Here is a 15,271-nt window from a genome sequence, read left to right as displayed (position 1 = left end):
CGTCTACAAGAAATATCTTTATTTAAACTTGTATTATTAAGTGTAATTCTTTGTTTATTATGTCATTGGTATGAAACTCAGGTCAGTCTCGTATTTATCTGGAAATTTATGGGGGGGGGGGGAATTTAGAATATATGAATTGTGTATTTTGTCTTTTTATTTAGAATGACAGTTTTGAAAGTGTAAAGAATAGTAATTTGTTAATCCTTATGTGAAAATACATTTCCATAAAAATGTTTCTCTGTAACAAAAATAATAAAATTTCACTCTAAATGTCCTTTTTTTTTGTAATTGTTATTTATGTCTGAATTTTTGAAGTATAGGTTCGTATAATCTGTAGTTTTTCACCACGCTTTGTTTTTGATGACTATTATAAACTGGGAGAAAACTGAAAAGATACTGATTCAGAAAAAGCTGTTTGTTGTGCACCAGTTTGATATCACGGAGTATAATATTACATGTAACAACTTCATGGTTGCATTTGTTTTTTACAGTATTGTAGTTTACAGTAGTTGGTGTGAAACATGAGCAGTAACGAATTATCTGTGTAAAGAAACTGCGACCAAAAACAATTTCATATTAGATGGTATTTATAATATTAATGAAGAAACGGTTATTAACTTATTATTTCTTATGACTTAGCTCTTGCAGATACTTAGGTTGGATAGATTAGAATCGGTATCCTTACTTGATTAGGCTGGATGTTGCCGAGACTTTAGAACGTCAAAACTATTAATATAAGATTTTATAACTTGTGACCTGTTGCCATAAAAACATGAGTGTGCTATAAGAGTGACAGTTACATGTTACTTTGGTTAGACAGGAGTAGTGAGTGATATTGAAGTAGCTTCATTTTATCTTGCATATTAATTAAGAATTGGGGATGGCTACATGTAACTTTGAAGTTTTTACCCAGTATTATAGAACAATATAATCTTTATTATTGGGTTCACCGTGGCTCGTCTTTTAAGTTTAATTTTTCTGGGGAAAGGTTTTTGTAAGTTGTTTTGAACATGGTTTTATTTTCTGCATCCTGTTACTTTGCCAGAATATAAATTTCTGCTTTAACATGACTCCATAGTTTGAGAAAGTATCAAATGTAATTAATCCTTTGAACTTTCAACACTAATATAGATTATTATAAATTTTTAAATCAACATGAAAAATATATAACATAATATTCTTCTGTGTTAAGTTTTAATTTCTTTTCAGTTAGGGTGACAATACATGCATATAGTTACATAGTATTCTTTTAACCATTTTTACAGGATGTTTTAAGTGTGGTGAAGATGAACACATGTCACGAGACTGTCCTAACGCAAGTGGGGACAGGAGAAGTAAATCTGATTGCTTCAAGTATGGTGAAGATGGACACGACTCACGAGACTGTACAAATCCTGACAAACAAGTTGGACGTGATGGTAAGTTTTATGTAAACTGTTTTGATGTTACTATATACTACTATATTTTAGGAAGTCTGTAAAGAAGTTGAAGGTTTACATGTTGAAAAAAGGATTAAAGAAAACCTGTTACAAAACGTACTCTATGATCAGTATTTAACTGCCTAATGAGTTGTGCAAAGATAGCAAAGTATCAAAAATAGATGTTAATAATACAAGTTTAAAAGATGTTGATAGAAATTGTTTGAGATTGAAAGTTTAAAATGTTAACTTTTATGCTTGTTTGTAATATTCTCATTTAAAGTTCCCGACCTGGTTAAGGCACTTGACTTGTAATTATAATGTGACGGTCAATTCCATTATTTGTTTGTAAAAGAGTACCCCAAGTGTTAGCAGTGGATGGTGATGACTAGCTGCCTTCCCTCTAGTCTTATACTGCTAAATTAGGGACGACTAGTGCAGATAGCCCTCGTGTAGCTTTGCACGAAATTCGAAACAAAGCAGATCATTTAAAGTTCATTAAATTTTATCCCTTTTTTTAAAAAACAAACAAACAGATTAGATGTTCCAATAGCAAAGTTGTGGTTTTATTATCTCCTTCAAAAATAATGTAAATTGAACTTCAGAAGGAATATTACAGCAGTTTTTTATCAGTTCTTGTTCTTTTTCTAAGGCCACGAGTTTGAACTTTATTTTTTACAAGTTATGAAAATTTATTACTTAGTTTTTTAGTGATGTGTTTTTCCAAATGCTTCTGTGATGTACACTGTAACAGGTAAATGAACCATGTGTTTCCATTTGGAAGAGACGAGTCTCGTGCACCATATTTTCCTGGTATATGGTGTTACTACTTGTGAGTATTTATTTATGAATTAATTTGAAGTACACTAAAGTTATGTGAACATTTAAGATTTCAGATTTAAAGAAGAACCAATTTTGAGAACAATGAAGTTTAGAAATTGGTTCAATAGTTAATGAAGACTATTTAACACAGTAACAGTGTAAACATCTCTTTAAATAAAGATTTGTGTCATTTGAAGTATTATTTATCAAGGTTTTGTGTAAACTTGTTTAACGTGAGTCCAATATAAAAGCAGCCACTCGGAACAACATTGCATATGTTATATTCTTCTAACCATATAAGTGAAAAATACTTAGAATAAGTTTTAGAGTAAGGCTGCATTCTGAAATTAAGATGACTTTTATAACTTCATGGCCACTGATTTTTGGTTCTATGTTTAAAGTAAAATTGTTTTTAAAAAATGTACTTTGTAAACTTGGGATGATTTTTTATTATTTTCAGTGAATCCAGATTCCAATTTTCTGCAATATAACATTCGAGACAGTTATTTCTCATAATTATATCTCCACAGAGAGGTGTAGTGTATTTCAAGATGCATGGTATGGGTATTAAAACTTTTATTAAAATAAATTAGACAATAATGTTTCAACTTTTTTAGGGCTTCAGGTTAACAAAGAGAGTTTTGATATCCATACCAACCATCTTGAGATATATTTTTATTTCATGTGAGAGATATAGATTTTTTGTTGTTTCATCTTCATCCAAGTTCTTTTCAGTCAACTTCCATACCTACATATCTTGGCAAATTATCTTGAAACTTGGTAGGGCCATACTTTGGTCCAATATGTACAGTCAGTATTTTAATTTTTTTTATTGAGGCTTTTTTAAGGGGTCAGATATCAAACAACCCAAAAATATATATTTTGGGCTCATGTGTGGTTATATTTACAGCAGTCTGGAAGACAACTGGCACAAATGTAAATATTAATGAGCTCAATACAATGACAAAGAAAAATAGCTACATTTGTCCATTTGGAATCCTTTTTCTTCTTTTTTTTTTTTTGGGGGGGCTGTAAGAGATCTGATAAAAGCATAATTTAGAGATATTTGATGATCATTTACTCAGCCATATTTTGACCAACTTGCATGGTATCTGGTACAAAGATATTTTTGTACACGTCTCAAACAAAAAATTGTGAAATTGCCCATTTTTAGTAATTATAAAATGGGTTAAGATGCCACAAAAAAGCATAACTTTAGAGTTGTTTGATCAGTTGCAGGTTTAATGGTTTTGTTTTATCATATGCTACAAAACCTAGAAAATCTAGGTAAAGACTTAGTGAACCACTCTGTAAAAGGACAAACAACCTCCAATTGTGCAAAGAAATCTGGACTTTAAATGCCAGACTGCAGTTATATTTTGCTACAGCAAAGTTTATATATATATATATATAAGTTCCTTGAAACTATTTTAAATTTAGGTATATATTCTGTGTTACAGTAGCTCTTGATGCAGTGATTCTTTATAGACTTGAGAGATTATGATTTTATTCTTTAGGTTACAGCTCTTGTTGGTGGTGTGATTTTCTACAGAATATCCATTGAAACTGTTCTGTACTTCACGTTGAGAGGCAATCAGACACTTACCAGCATGGTATCTCTCACTACTTCTGTGTGCATCATGACCTTTAACCTGGTAGGTGACTTAAATCAGAAAAGTTAGGGATATGAAATTTACCTATTTCTAGTTGTGTAAAATGCACTTTTTATGGCTTTATTCAATATGATATGGATCAAATACCTGCTTATAGTGGTATGTGTATATACGTGTGTGTGTGTTTTGTTGTTCATTTATTTATTTTTTTACTTTGATTTCTTAATGACTAAAAGGAAATGTTATATGTAATTATTTGTGATTTTTTAAGGTTTTACTTGTTTTCTGTTCAGCTGTAAATAATGTAAGGGTTTTTTCATGTTTGTATTCTCGAGAATGAAATTAATATAGCTTGGAATTTTTTCATGAATGCACCAAAATAATCATAAGAAAATCTTTATACTTTGCGTGTCACAGAAATTATTAAAGTAATGACAAAACCTCAGTATTTAAGTTCAGATGCAAGTAACACTACTATATATTTGTTTTGTAAGATCTTCAGTAGTACTTTTCAGTTTTGCCCATTTCAGCCATGGAGGCATTATAATATGACAGTCAATCTGTCATATTCATTAGTAATGAATTACTATTCATTACTATTCATTGGTAAAAGAGTAGCCTCAGGTGTGGCTGTGGGTGATGATGATTAAACGCCTTCCCTCTAGTCTTACACTGCTAAATTAAGGACTTCTAGTGCCGATAGCCTTTGTGTAGATTTGTGCAAACCTCAACACAAGCTTTTATTTCCAACATGTCCATCTCTTGTTAACATTTTAAGATCTTGCTGAATAGCATCTGTGTTCAGTAATGCTAGCAGTTCATTCTTAAAAACTTCTGAATGAAAGACGTCTACAAGAAATATCTTTATTTAAACTTGTATTATTAAGTGTAATTCTTTGTTTATTATGTCATTGGTATGAAACTCAGGTTAGTCTCCTATTTTATCTGGAAAGTTATGGGGGGGGAATTTAGAATATATGAATTGTGAATTTTGTCTTTTTATTTATAATGACAGTTTTGAAAGTGTAAAGAATAGTAATTTGTTAATCCTTATGTGAAAAAAATTTCCATAAAAATGTTTCTCTGTAACAAAAATAATAAAATTTCACTCTAAATGTCTTTTTTTTTTGTAACTGTTATTTATGTCTGAATTTTTGAAGAATAGGTTTGTATAATCTGTAGTTTTTCACCACAAGTTGTTTTTTGGTGACTATTATAAACTGGGAGAAAACTGAAAAGATACTGATTCAGAAAAAGCTGTTTGTTGTGCACCAGTTTGATATCACGGAGTATAATATTACATGTAACAACTTCATGGTTGCATTTGTTTTTACAGTATTGTAGTTTACAGTAGTTGGTGTGAAACATGAGCAGTAACGAATTATCTGTGTAAAGAAACTGCGACCAAAAACAATTTCATATTAGATGGTATTTATAATATTAATGAAGAAACGGTTATTAACTTATTATTTCTTATGACTTAGCTCTTGCAGATACTTAGGTTGGATAGATTAGAATCAATATCCTTACTTGATTAGGCTGGATGTTGCCGAGACTTTAGAACGTTAAAACTATTAATATAAGATAAGATTTTATAACTTGTGACCTGTTGCCATAAAAACACGAGTGTGCTATAAGAGTGACAGTTACATGTTAGTTTGGTTAGACATGAGTAGTGAGTGATATTGAAGTAGCTTCATTTTCTCTAGTATATTAATTACGAATTGGGGATGGCTACATGTAACTTTGAAGTTTTTACCCAGTATTATAGAACAATATAATCTTTATTATTGGGTTCACCGTGGCTCGTCTTTTAAGTTTAATTTTTCTGGGGAAAGGTTTTTGTAAGTTGTTTTGAACATGGTTTTATTTTCTGCATCCTGTTACTTTGCCAGAATATAAATTTCTGCTTTAACATGACTCCATAGTTTGAGAAAGTATCAAATGTAATTAATCCTTTGAACTTTCAACACTAATATAGATTATTATAAATTTTTTAAATCAACATGAAAAATATATAACATAATATTCTTCTGTGTTAAGTTTTAATTTCTTTTCAGTTAGGGTGACAATACATGCATATAGTTACATAGTATTCTTTTAACCATTTTTACAGGATGTTTTAAGTGTGGTGAAGATGAACACATGTCACGAGACTGTCCTAATGTAGGTGGAAACAGGAGAAGGAAATCTGATTGCTTCAAGTGTGGTGAAGATGGACACATGTCTCGAGTCCGTCCTAACGCAAGTGGGGACAGGAGAAGTAAATCTGATTGCTTCAAGTGTGGAGAAGATGGACACATGTCACGAGTCCGTCCTAACGCAAGTGGGGACAGGAGAAGTAAATCTGGTTGGTTCAAGTATGGTGAAGATGGACACGACTCACGAGACTGTACAAATCCAGACAAACAAGTTGGACGTGATGGTAAGTTTTATGTAAACTGTTTTGATGTTACTATATACTACTATATTTTAGGAATTCTGTAAAGAAGTTGAAGGTTTACATGTTGAAAAAAGGATTAAAGAAAACCTGTTACAGAACGTACTCTATGATCAGTATTTAACTGCCTAAAGAGTTGTGCAAAGGTAGCAAAGTATAAAAAATAGATGTTAATAATAAAAGTTTAAAAGATGTTGATAGAAATTGTTTGAGATTGAAAGTTTAAAATGTTAACTTTATGCTTGTTTGTAATATTCTCATTTAAAGTTCCCGACCTGGTTAAGGCACTTGACTTGTAATTATAATGTGACGGTCAATTCCATTATTTGTTTGTAAAAGAGTACTCCAAGAGTTAGCAGTGGATGGTGATGACTAGCTGCCTTCCCTCTAGTCTTATACTGCTAAATTAGGGACGACTAGTGCAGATAGCCCTCGTGTAGGTTTGCGCGAAATTCCAAACAAAGCAAATCATTTAAAGTTCATTAAATTTTATCCCTTTTTTTAAAAAACAAACAAACAGATTAGATGTTCGAATAGCAAAGTTGTGGTTTTATTATCTCCTTCAAAAATAATGTAAATTGAAGTTCAAGAGGAATATTACAGCAGTTTTTTATCAGTTCTTGTTCTTTTTCTAAGGCCACGTGTTTGAACTTTATTTTTTAGAAGTTATGAAAATTTATTACTTAGTTTTTTACTGATGTGTTTTTCCAAATGCTTCTGTGATGTACACTGTAACAGGTAAATGAACCATGTGTTTCTATTTGGAAGAGACGAGTCTCGTGCACCATATTTTCCTGGTCTATGGTGTTACTACTTGTGAGTATTTATTTATGAATTAATTTGAAGTACACTAAAGTTATGTGAACATTTAAGATTTCAGATTTAAAGAAGAACCAATTTTGAGAACAGTGAAGTTTAGAAATTGGTTCAATAGGTAATGAAGACTTTATTTAACACAGTAACAGTGTAAACATCTCTTTAAATAAAGATTTGTGTCTTTTGAAGTAATTATTTATCAAGGTTTTGTGTAAACTTGTTTAACGTGAGTCCAATATAAAAGCAGCCACTCGGAACAACATTGCATATGTTATATTCTTCTAACCATATAAGTGAAAAATACTTAGAATATGTTTTAGAGTAAGGCTGCATTCTGAAATTAAGATGACTTTTATAACTTCATGGCCACTGATTTTTGGTTCTATGTTTAAAGTAAAATTGTTTTTAAAAAATGTACTTTGTAAACTTGGGATGATTTTTTATTATTTTCAGTGAATCCAGATTCCAATTTTCTGCAATATAACATTCGAGACAGTTATTTCTCATAATTATATCTCCACAGAGAGGTGTAGTGTATTTCAAGATGCATGTTATGGGTATTAAAACTTTTATTAAAATAAATTAGACAATAATGTTTCAACTTTTTTATAGCTTCAGGTTAACAAAGAGAGTTTTGATATCCATACCAACCATCTTGAGATATATTTTTACTTCATGTGAGAGATATAGATTTTTTGTTGTTTCATCTTCATCCAAGCCCTTTTCAGTCAACTTCCATACCTACATATCTTGGCAAATTATCTTGAAACTTGGTAGGGCCATACTTTGGTCCAATATGTACAGTCAGTATTTTAATTTTTTTTATTTAGGCTTTTTTAAGGGGTCAGATATCAAACAACCCAAAAATATATATTTTGGGCTCATGTGTGGTTATATTTATAGCAGTCTGGAAGACAACTGGCACAAATGTAAATATTAATGAGCTCAATACAACGACAAACAAAAATAGCTACATTTGTCCATTTGGAATCCTTTTTCTTCTTTTTTTTTTTTGGGGGGGGGCTGTAAGAGATCTGATAAAAGCATAATTTAGAGATATTTGATGATCATTTACTCAGCCATATTTTGACCAACTTGCATGGTATCTGGTACAAAGATATTTTTGTAGACGTCTCAAACAAAAAATTGTGAAATTGCCCATTTTTAGTAATTATAAAATGGGTTAAGATGCCACAAAAAAGCATAACTTTAGAGTTGTTTGATCAGTTGCAGGTTTCATGGTTTTTGTTTTATCATATGCTACAAAACCTAGAAAATCTAGGTAAAGACTTAGTGAACCACTCTGTAAAAGGACAAACAACCTCCAATTGTGCAAAGAAATCTGGACTTTAAATGCCAGACTGCAGTTATATTTTGCTACAGCAAAGTTTTTTTAAATATATATATATATATATAAGTTCCTTGAAACTATTTTAAATTTAGGTATATATTCTGTGTTACAGAAGCTCTTGATGCAGTGATTCTTTATAGACTTGAGAGATTATGATTTTATTCTCTAGGTTACAGCTCTTGTTGTTGGTGTGATTTTCTACAGAATATCCATTGAAACTGTTCTGTACTTCACGTTGAGAGGCAATCAGACACTTACCAGCATGGTATCTCTCACTACTTCTGTGTGCATCATGACCTTTAACCTGGTAGGTGACTTAAATCAGAAAAGTTAGGGATATGAAATTTACCTATTTCTAGTTGTGTAAAATGCACTTTTTATGGCTTTATTCAATATGATATGGATCAAATACCTGCTTATAGTGGTATGTGTATATACGTGTGTGTGTGTTTTGTTGTTCATTTATTTATTTTTTACTTTGATTTCTTAATGACTAAAAGAAAATGTTATATGTAATTACTTGTAATTTTTTAAGGTTTTTCTTGTTTTCTGTTCAGCTGTAAATAATGTAAGGGTTTTTTGATGTTTGTATTCTCAAGAATGAAATTAATATAGCTTGGAATTTTTTCATGAATGCACCAAAATAATCATAAGAAAATCTTTATACTTTGCATGTCACAGAAATTATTAAAGTAATGACAAAACCTCAGTATTTAAGTTCAGATGCAAGTAACACTACTATATATTTGTTTTGTAAGATCTTCAGTAGTACTTTTCAGTTTTGCCCATTTCAGTCATGGAGGCATTATAATATGACAGTCAATCTGTCATATTCATTACCATTCATTACTATTCATTGGTAAAAGAGTAGCCTCAGGTGTGGCTGTGGGTGATGATGATTAAACGCCTTCCCTCTAGTCTTACACTGCTAAATTAAGGACTTCTAGTGCAGATAGCCTTTGTGTAGATTTGTGCAAACCTCAACACAAGCTTTATCAACAAGCTTTTATTTCCAACATGTCCATCTCTTGTTAACATTTTAAGATCTTGCTGAGTAGCATCTGTGTTCAGTAATGCTAGCAGTTCATTCTTAAAAACTTCTGAATGAAAGACGTCTACAAGAAATATCTTTATTTAAACTTGTATTATTAAGTGTAATTCTTTGTTTATTATGTCATTGGTATGATACTCAGGTCAGTCTCGTATTTTATCTGGAAATTTATGGGGGGGGGGAATTTAGAATATATGAATTGTGTATTTTGTCTTTTTATTTATAATGACAGTTTTGAAAGTGTAAAGAATAGTAATTTGTTAATCCTTATGTGAAAATACATTTCCATAAAAATGTTTCTCTGTAACAAAAATAATAAAATTTCACTCTAAATGTCCTTTTTTTTTGTAACTGTTATTTATGTCTCAGTTTTTGAAGTATAGGTTCGTATAATCTGTAGTTTTTCACCACACGTTGTTTTTGAAGACTATTATAAACTGGGAGAAAAGTGAAAAGATACTGATTCAGAAAAAGCTGTTTGTTGTGCACTAGTTTGATATCATGGAGTATAATATTACATGTAACAACTTCATGGTTGCATTTGTTTTTACACTATTGTAGTTTACAGTAGTTGTTGTGAAACATGAGCAGTAATGAATTATCTGTGTAAAGAAACTGCGACCAAAAACAATTTCATATTAGATTGTATTTATAATATTAATGAAGAAAGGGTTATTAACTTATTGTTTCTTATGCCTTAGCTCTTGCAGATACTTAGGTTGGATAGATTAGAATCAGTACCCTTACTTAATTAGGCTGGATTTTGCCGAGACTTTAGAACGTTAAAACTATTAATATAAGATTTTATAACTTGTGACCTGTTGCCATAAAAACATAAAAAAAGTAAATCCTGTTACTTTGGTTAGACAGGAGTAGTGAGTGATATTGAAGTAGCTTAATTTTCTCTAGTATATTAATTACGAATTGGGGATGGCTACATGTAACTTTGAAGTTTTTGCCCAGTATTATAGAACAATACAATCTTTATTATTGGGTTCACCGTGGCTCGTCTTTTAAGTTTAATTTTTCTGGGGAAAGGTTTTTGTAAGTTGTTTTGAACATGGTTTTATTTTCTGCATCCTGTTACTTTGCCAGAATATAAATTTCTGCTTTAACATGACTCCATAGTTTGAGAAAGTATCAAATGTAATTAATCCTTTGAACTTTGAACACTAATATAGATTATTATAAATTTTTAAATCAACATGAAAAATATATAACATAATATTCTTCTGTGTTAAGTTTTAATTTCTTTTCAGTTAGGGTGACAATACATGCATATAGTTACATAGTATTCTTTTAACCATTTTTTACAGGATGTTTTAACTGTGGTGAAGATGAACACATGTCACGAGACTGTCCTAATGTAGGTGGGGACAGGACAAGTAAATCTGATTGATTCAAGTGTGGTGAAGATGGACACGACTCACGAGACTGTACAAATCCTGACAAACAAGTTGGACGTGATGGTAAGTTTTATGTAAACTGTTTTGATGTTACTATATACTACTATATTTTAGGAAGTCTGTAAAGAAGTTGAAGGTTTACATGTTGAAAAAAGGATTAAAGAAAACCTGTTACAGAACGTACTCTATCATCAGTATTTAACTGCCTAATGAGTTGTGCAAAGATAGCAAAGTATAAAAAATAGATGATAATAATAAAAGTTTAAAAGATGTTGATAGAAATTGTTTGAGATTGAAAGTTTAAAGTGTCAACTTTTTATGCTTGTTTGAAATATTCTCATTTAAAGTTCCCGACCTGGTTAAGGCACTTGACTTGTAATTATAATGTGACGGTCAATTCCATTATTTGTTTGTAAAAGAGTACCCCAAGAGTTAGCAGTGGATGGTGATGACTAGCTGCCTTCCCTCTAGTCTTGTACTGCTAAATTAGGGACGACTAGTGCAGATAGCCCTCGTGTAGCTTTGCGCGAAATTCAAAACAAAGCAAATCATTTAAAGTTCATTAAATTTTATCCCTTTTTTTAAAAAACAAACAAACAGATTAGATGTTCGAATAGCAAAGTTGTGGTTTTATTATCTCCTTCAAAAATAATGTAAATTGAACTTCAGAAGGAATATTACAGCAGTTTTTTATCAGTTCTTGTTCTTTTTTCTAAGGCCACGTATTTGAACTTTATTTTTTACAAGTTATGAAAATTTATTACTTAGTTTTTTACTGATGTGTTTTTCCAAATGCTTCTGTGATGTACACTTAACAGGTAAATGAACCATGTGTTTCCATTTGGAAGAGACGAGTCTCGTGCACCATATTTTCCTGGTCTATGGTGTTACTACTTGTGAGTATTTATTTATGAATTAATTTGAAGTACACTAAAGTTATGTGAACATTTAAGATTTCAGATTTAAAGAAGAACCAATTTTGAGAACAATGAAGTTTAGAAATTGGTTCAATAGGTAATGAAGACTTTATTTAACACAGTAACAGTGTAAACATCTCTTTAAATAAAGATTTGTGTCTTTTGAAGTAATTATTTATCAAGGTTTTGTGTAAACTTGTTTCACGTGAGTCCAATATAAAAGCAGCCACTCGGAACAACATTGCATATGTTATATTCTTCTAACCATATAAGTGAAAAATACTTAGAATAAGTTTTAGAGTAAGGCTGCATTCTGAAATTAAGATGACTTTTATAACTTCATGGCCACTGATTTTTGGTTCTATGTTTAAAGTAAAATTGTTTTTAAAAAATGTACTTTGTAAACTTGGGATGATTTTTTATTATTTTCAGTGAATCCAGATTCCAATTTTCTGCAATATAACATTCGAGACAGTTATTTCTCATTATTATATCTCCACAGAGAGGTGTAGTGTATTTCAAGATGCATGGTATGGGTATTAAAACTTTTATTAAAATAAATTAGACAATAATGTTTCAACTTTTTTAGGGCTCCAGGTTAACAAAGAGAGTTTTAATATCCATACCAACCATCTTGAGATACATTTTTACTTCATGTGAGAGATATAGATTTTTTGTTGTTTCATCTTCATCCAAGCCCTTTTCAGTCAACTTCCATACCTACATATCTTGGCAAATTATCTTGAAACTTGGTAGGGCCATACTTTGGTCCAATATGTACAGTCAGTATTTTAATTTTTTTTTATTTAGGCTTTTATAAGGGGTCAGATGTCAAACAACCCAAAAATATATATTTTGGGCTCATGTGTGGTTATATTTACAGCAGTCTGGAAGACAACTGGCACAAATGTAAATATTAATGAGCTCAATACAATGACAAACAAAAATAGCTACATTTGTCCATTTGGAATCCTTTTTCTTCTTTTTTTTTTTTGGGGTGGCTGTAAGAGATCTGATAAAAGCATAATTTAGAGATATTTGATGATCATTTACTCAGCCATATTTTGACCAACTTGTATGGTATCTGGTACAAAGATATTTTTGTACACGTCTCAAACAAAAAATTGTGAAATTGCCCATTTTTAGTAATTATAAAATGGGTTAAGATGCCACAAAAAAGCATAACTTTAGAGTTGTTTGATCAGTTGCAGGTTTCATGGTTTTTGTTTTATCATAACCTACAAAACCTAGAAAATCTAGGTAAAGACCTAGTGAACCACTCTGTAAAAGGACAAACAACCTCCAATTGTGCAAAGAAATCTGGACTTTAAATGCCAGACTGCAGTTATATTTTGCTACAGCAAAGTTTATATATATATATATAAGTTCCTTGAAACTATTTTAAATTTAGGTATATATTCTGTGTTACAGTAGCTCTTGATGCAGTGATTCTTTATAGACTTAAGAGATTATGATTTTATTCTTTAGGTTACAGCTCTTGTTGTTGGTGTGATTTTCTACAGAATATTCATTGAAACTGTTCTGTACTTCACGTTGAGTGGCAATCAGACACTTACCAGCATGGTTTCTCTCACTACCTCAGTGTGCATCATGACCTTTAACCTGGTAGGTGACTTAAATCAGAAAAGTTAGGGATATGAAATTTACCTATTTCTAGTTGTGTAAAATGCACTTTTTATGGCTTTATTCAATATGATATGGATCAAATACCTGCTTATAGTGGTATGTGTATATAAGTGTATGTGTGTGTACGTGTTTTGTTGTTTATTTATTTATTTTTTTTACTTTGATTTCTTAATGACTAAAAGGAAGTAACTATTCGTTGGTAAAAGAGTAGCCCAAGAGTTGGCGGTGTGGTGGTGATGACTAGCTGCCTTCCCTCTGGTCTTACACTGCTAAATTAGGGACGGCTATCACAGATAGCCCTCGAATAGCTTTGTGCGAAATTCCAAAACAAACAAACCTAAAAGGAAATGTTATGTAATTACTTGTAATTTTTTAAGGTTTTTCTTGTTTTCTGTTCAGCTGTAAATAATGTAAGGGTTTTTTGATGTTTGTATTCTCAAGAATGAAATTAATATAGCTTGGAATTTTTTCATGAATGCACCAAAATAATCATAAGAAAGTCTTTATACTTTGTGTGTCACAGAAATTATTAAAGTAATGACAAAACCTCAGTATTTAAGTTCAGATGCAAGTAACACGACTATATATTTGTTTTGTAAGATCTTCAGTAGTACTTTTCAGTTTTGCCCATTTCAGCCATGGAGGCATTATAATATGACAGTCAATCTGTCATATTCATTACCATTCATTACTATTCATTGGTAAAAGAGTAGCCTCAGGTGTGGCTGTGGGTGATGATGATTAACTGCCTTCCCTCTAGTCTTACACTGCTAAATTAAGGACTTCTAGTGCAGATAGCCTTTGTGTGGATTTGTGCAAACCTCAATACAAGCTTTATCGACAAGCTTTTATTTCGAACATGTCCATCTCTTGTTAACATTTTAAGATCTTGCTGAGTAGCATCTGTGTTCAGTAATGCTAGCAGTTCATTCTTAAAAACTTCTGAATGAAAGACGTCTACAAGAAATATCTTTATTTAAACTTGTATTATTAAGTGTAATTCTTTGTTTATTATGTAATTGGTATGAAACTCAGGTCAGTCTCGTATTTTATCTGGAAAGTTATGGGAGGGAGAATTTAGAATATATGAATTGTGAATTTTGTCTTTTTATTTATAATGACAGTTTTGAAAGTGTAAAGAAGAGTAATTTGTTAATCCTTATGTGAAAATACATTTCCATAAAAATGTTTCTCTGTACCAAAAATAATAAAATTTCACTCTAAATGTCCTTTTTTTTTGTAACTGTTATTTATGTCTGAATTTTTGAAGTATAGGTTCGTATAATGTGTAGTTTTTCACCACACGTTGTTTTTGATGACTATTATAAACTGGGAGAAAACTGAAAAGATACTGATTCAGAAAAAGCTGTTTGTTGTGCACGAAAGAATTATCTCTTGCAGCATCATTGTTAGACAATGACAAGCATAATTATATACAGTATATAATTAGTATAATCATCCTGCCATTTTTTTACTCTACCTTCCCCCTCATCGTCTAGATCTGTTGCCCTCTACTATTACTGAGTGCGTAAGCCAACTCCTTCAGTTTGGATATTATTTCCTTGATGTTCCTCACGTGTGTTTCATACATTATCTTTAAAACTTGGTTTATTTCCTGCTGAGTTTTAACTCTAAGCTATTTTTTTCAATCTTCATACTGCCTTTAAGATTGACTGGAAAAAACAACAATGAACACAATATTCTCACAACTTTAAGTACTTATAATTGAGAATTTCCAACACTGGTACTTGGTTGACCCTAGCCCAAGTAGACTAGCCGACTGACCC

At 31.1% G+C, this 15,271-nt stretch overlaps 2 protein-coding genes and 1 long non-coding RNA gene across 21 annotated transcripts in view; 2 read left to right on the top strand and 1 right to left on the bottom strand.

The window, feature by feature from the left end:
- Positions 1 to 6,177, top strand: part of LOC143232807 (uncharacterized) — a 34,716-nt gene extending 28,539 nt beyond the window's left edge. For 3 of the 4 annotated variants that reach the window (XM_076468710.1, XM_076468711.1, XM_076468709.1), the window contains 4 exons: positions 1,269 to 1,421; positions 2,176 to 2,253; positions 3,761 to 3,898; positions 5,973 to 6,177. In XM_076468710.1, the coding sequence (XP_076324825.1) occupies positions 1,269 to 1,421; positions 2,176 to 2,253; positions 3,761 to 3,898; positions 5,973 to 6,026 (423 nt within the window). In that variant the 3' untranslated portion in view covers positions 6,027 to 6,177. The remainder of the gene's footprint in view (positions 1 to 1,268; positions 1,422 to 2,175; positions 2,254 to 3,760; positions 3,899 to 5,972) is intronic. The other variant, XM_076468712.1, reaches the window with a different exon arrangement.
- LOC143232809 (uncharacterized) overlaps positions 1 to 15,271 on the bottom strand; it is a 54,649-nt gene that overhangs the window by 22,290 nt on the left and 17,088 nt on the right. The gene's annotated exons all lie outside the window — the stretch shown is intronic.
- LOC143232808 (uncharacterized) overlaps positions 8,633 to 15,271 on the top strand; it is a 56,972-nt gene continuing 50,333 nt past the window's right edge. For all 3 annotated transcript variants that reach the window (XM_076468713.1, XM_076468715.1, XM_076468714.1), the window contains exons 1-4: positions 8,633 to 8,770; positions 10,831 to 10,983; positions 11,739 to 11,816; positions 13,326 to 13,463. In XM_076468713.1, coding sequence (XP_076324828.1) covers positions 10,930 to 10,983; positions 11,739 to 11,816; positions 13,326 to 13,463 — 270 coding nt within the window. In that variant the 5' untranslated portion in view covers positions 8,633 to 8,770; positions 10,831 to 10,929. The remainder of the gene's footprint in view (positions 8,771 to 10,830; positions 10,984 to 11,738; positions 11,817 to 13,325; positions 13,464 to 15,271) is intronic.

The sequence above is a fragment of the Tachypleus tridentatus genome, chromosome 11 (assembly GCF_004210375.1).
Source record: "Tachypleus tridentatus isolate NWPU-2018 chromosome 11, ASM421037v1, whole genome shotgun sequence".
Classification (NCBI taxonomy): domain Eukaryota; kingdom Metazoa; phylum Arthropoda; class Merostomata; order Xiphosura; family Limulidae; genus Tachypleus; species Tachypleus tridentatus.
This window is presented reverse-complemented; position numbering and strand designations above follow the sequence as displayed.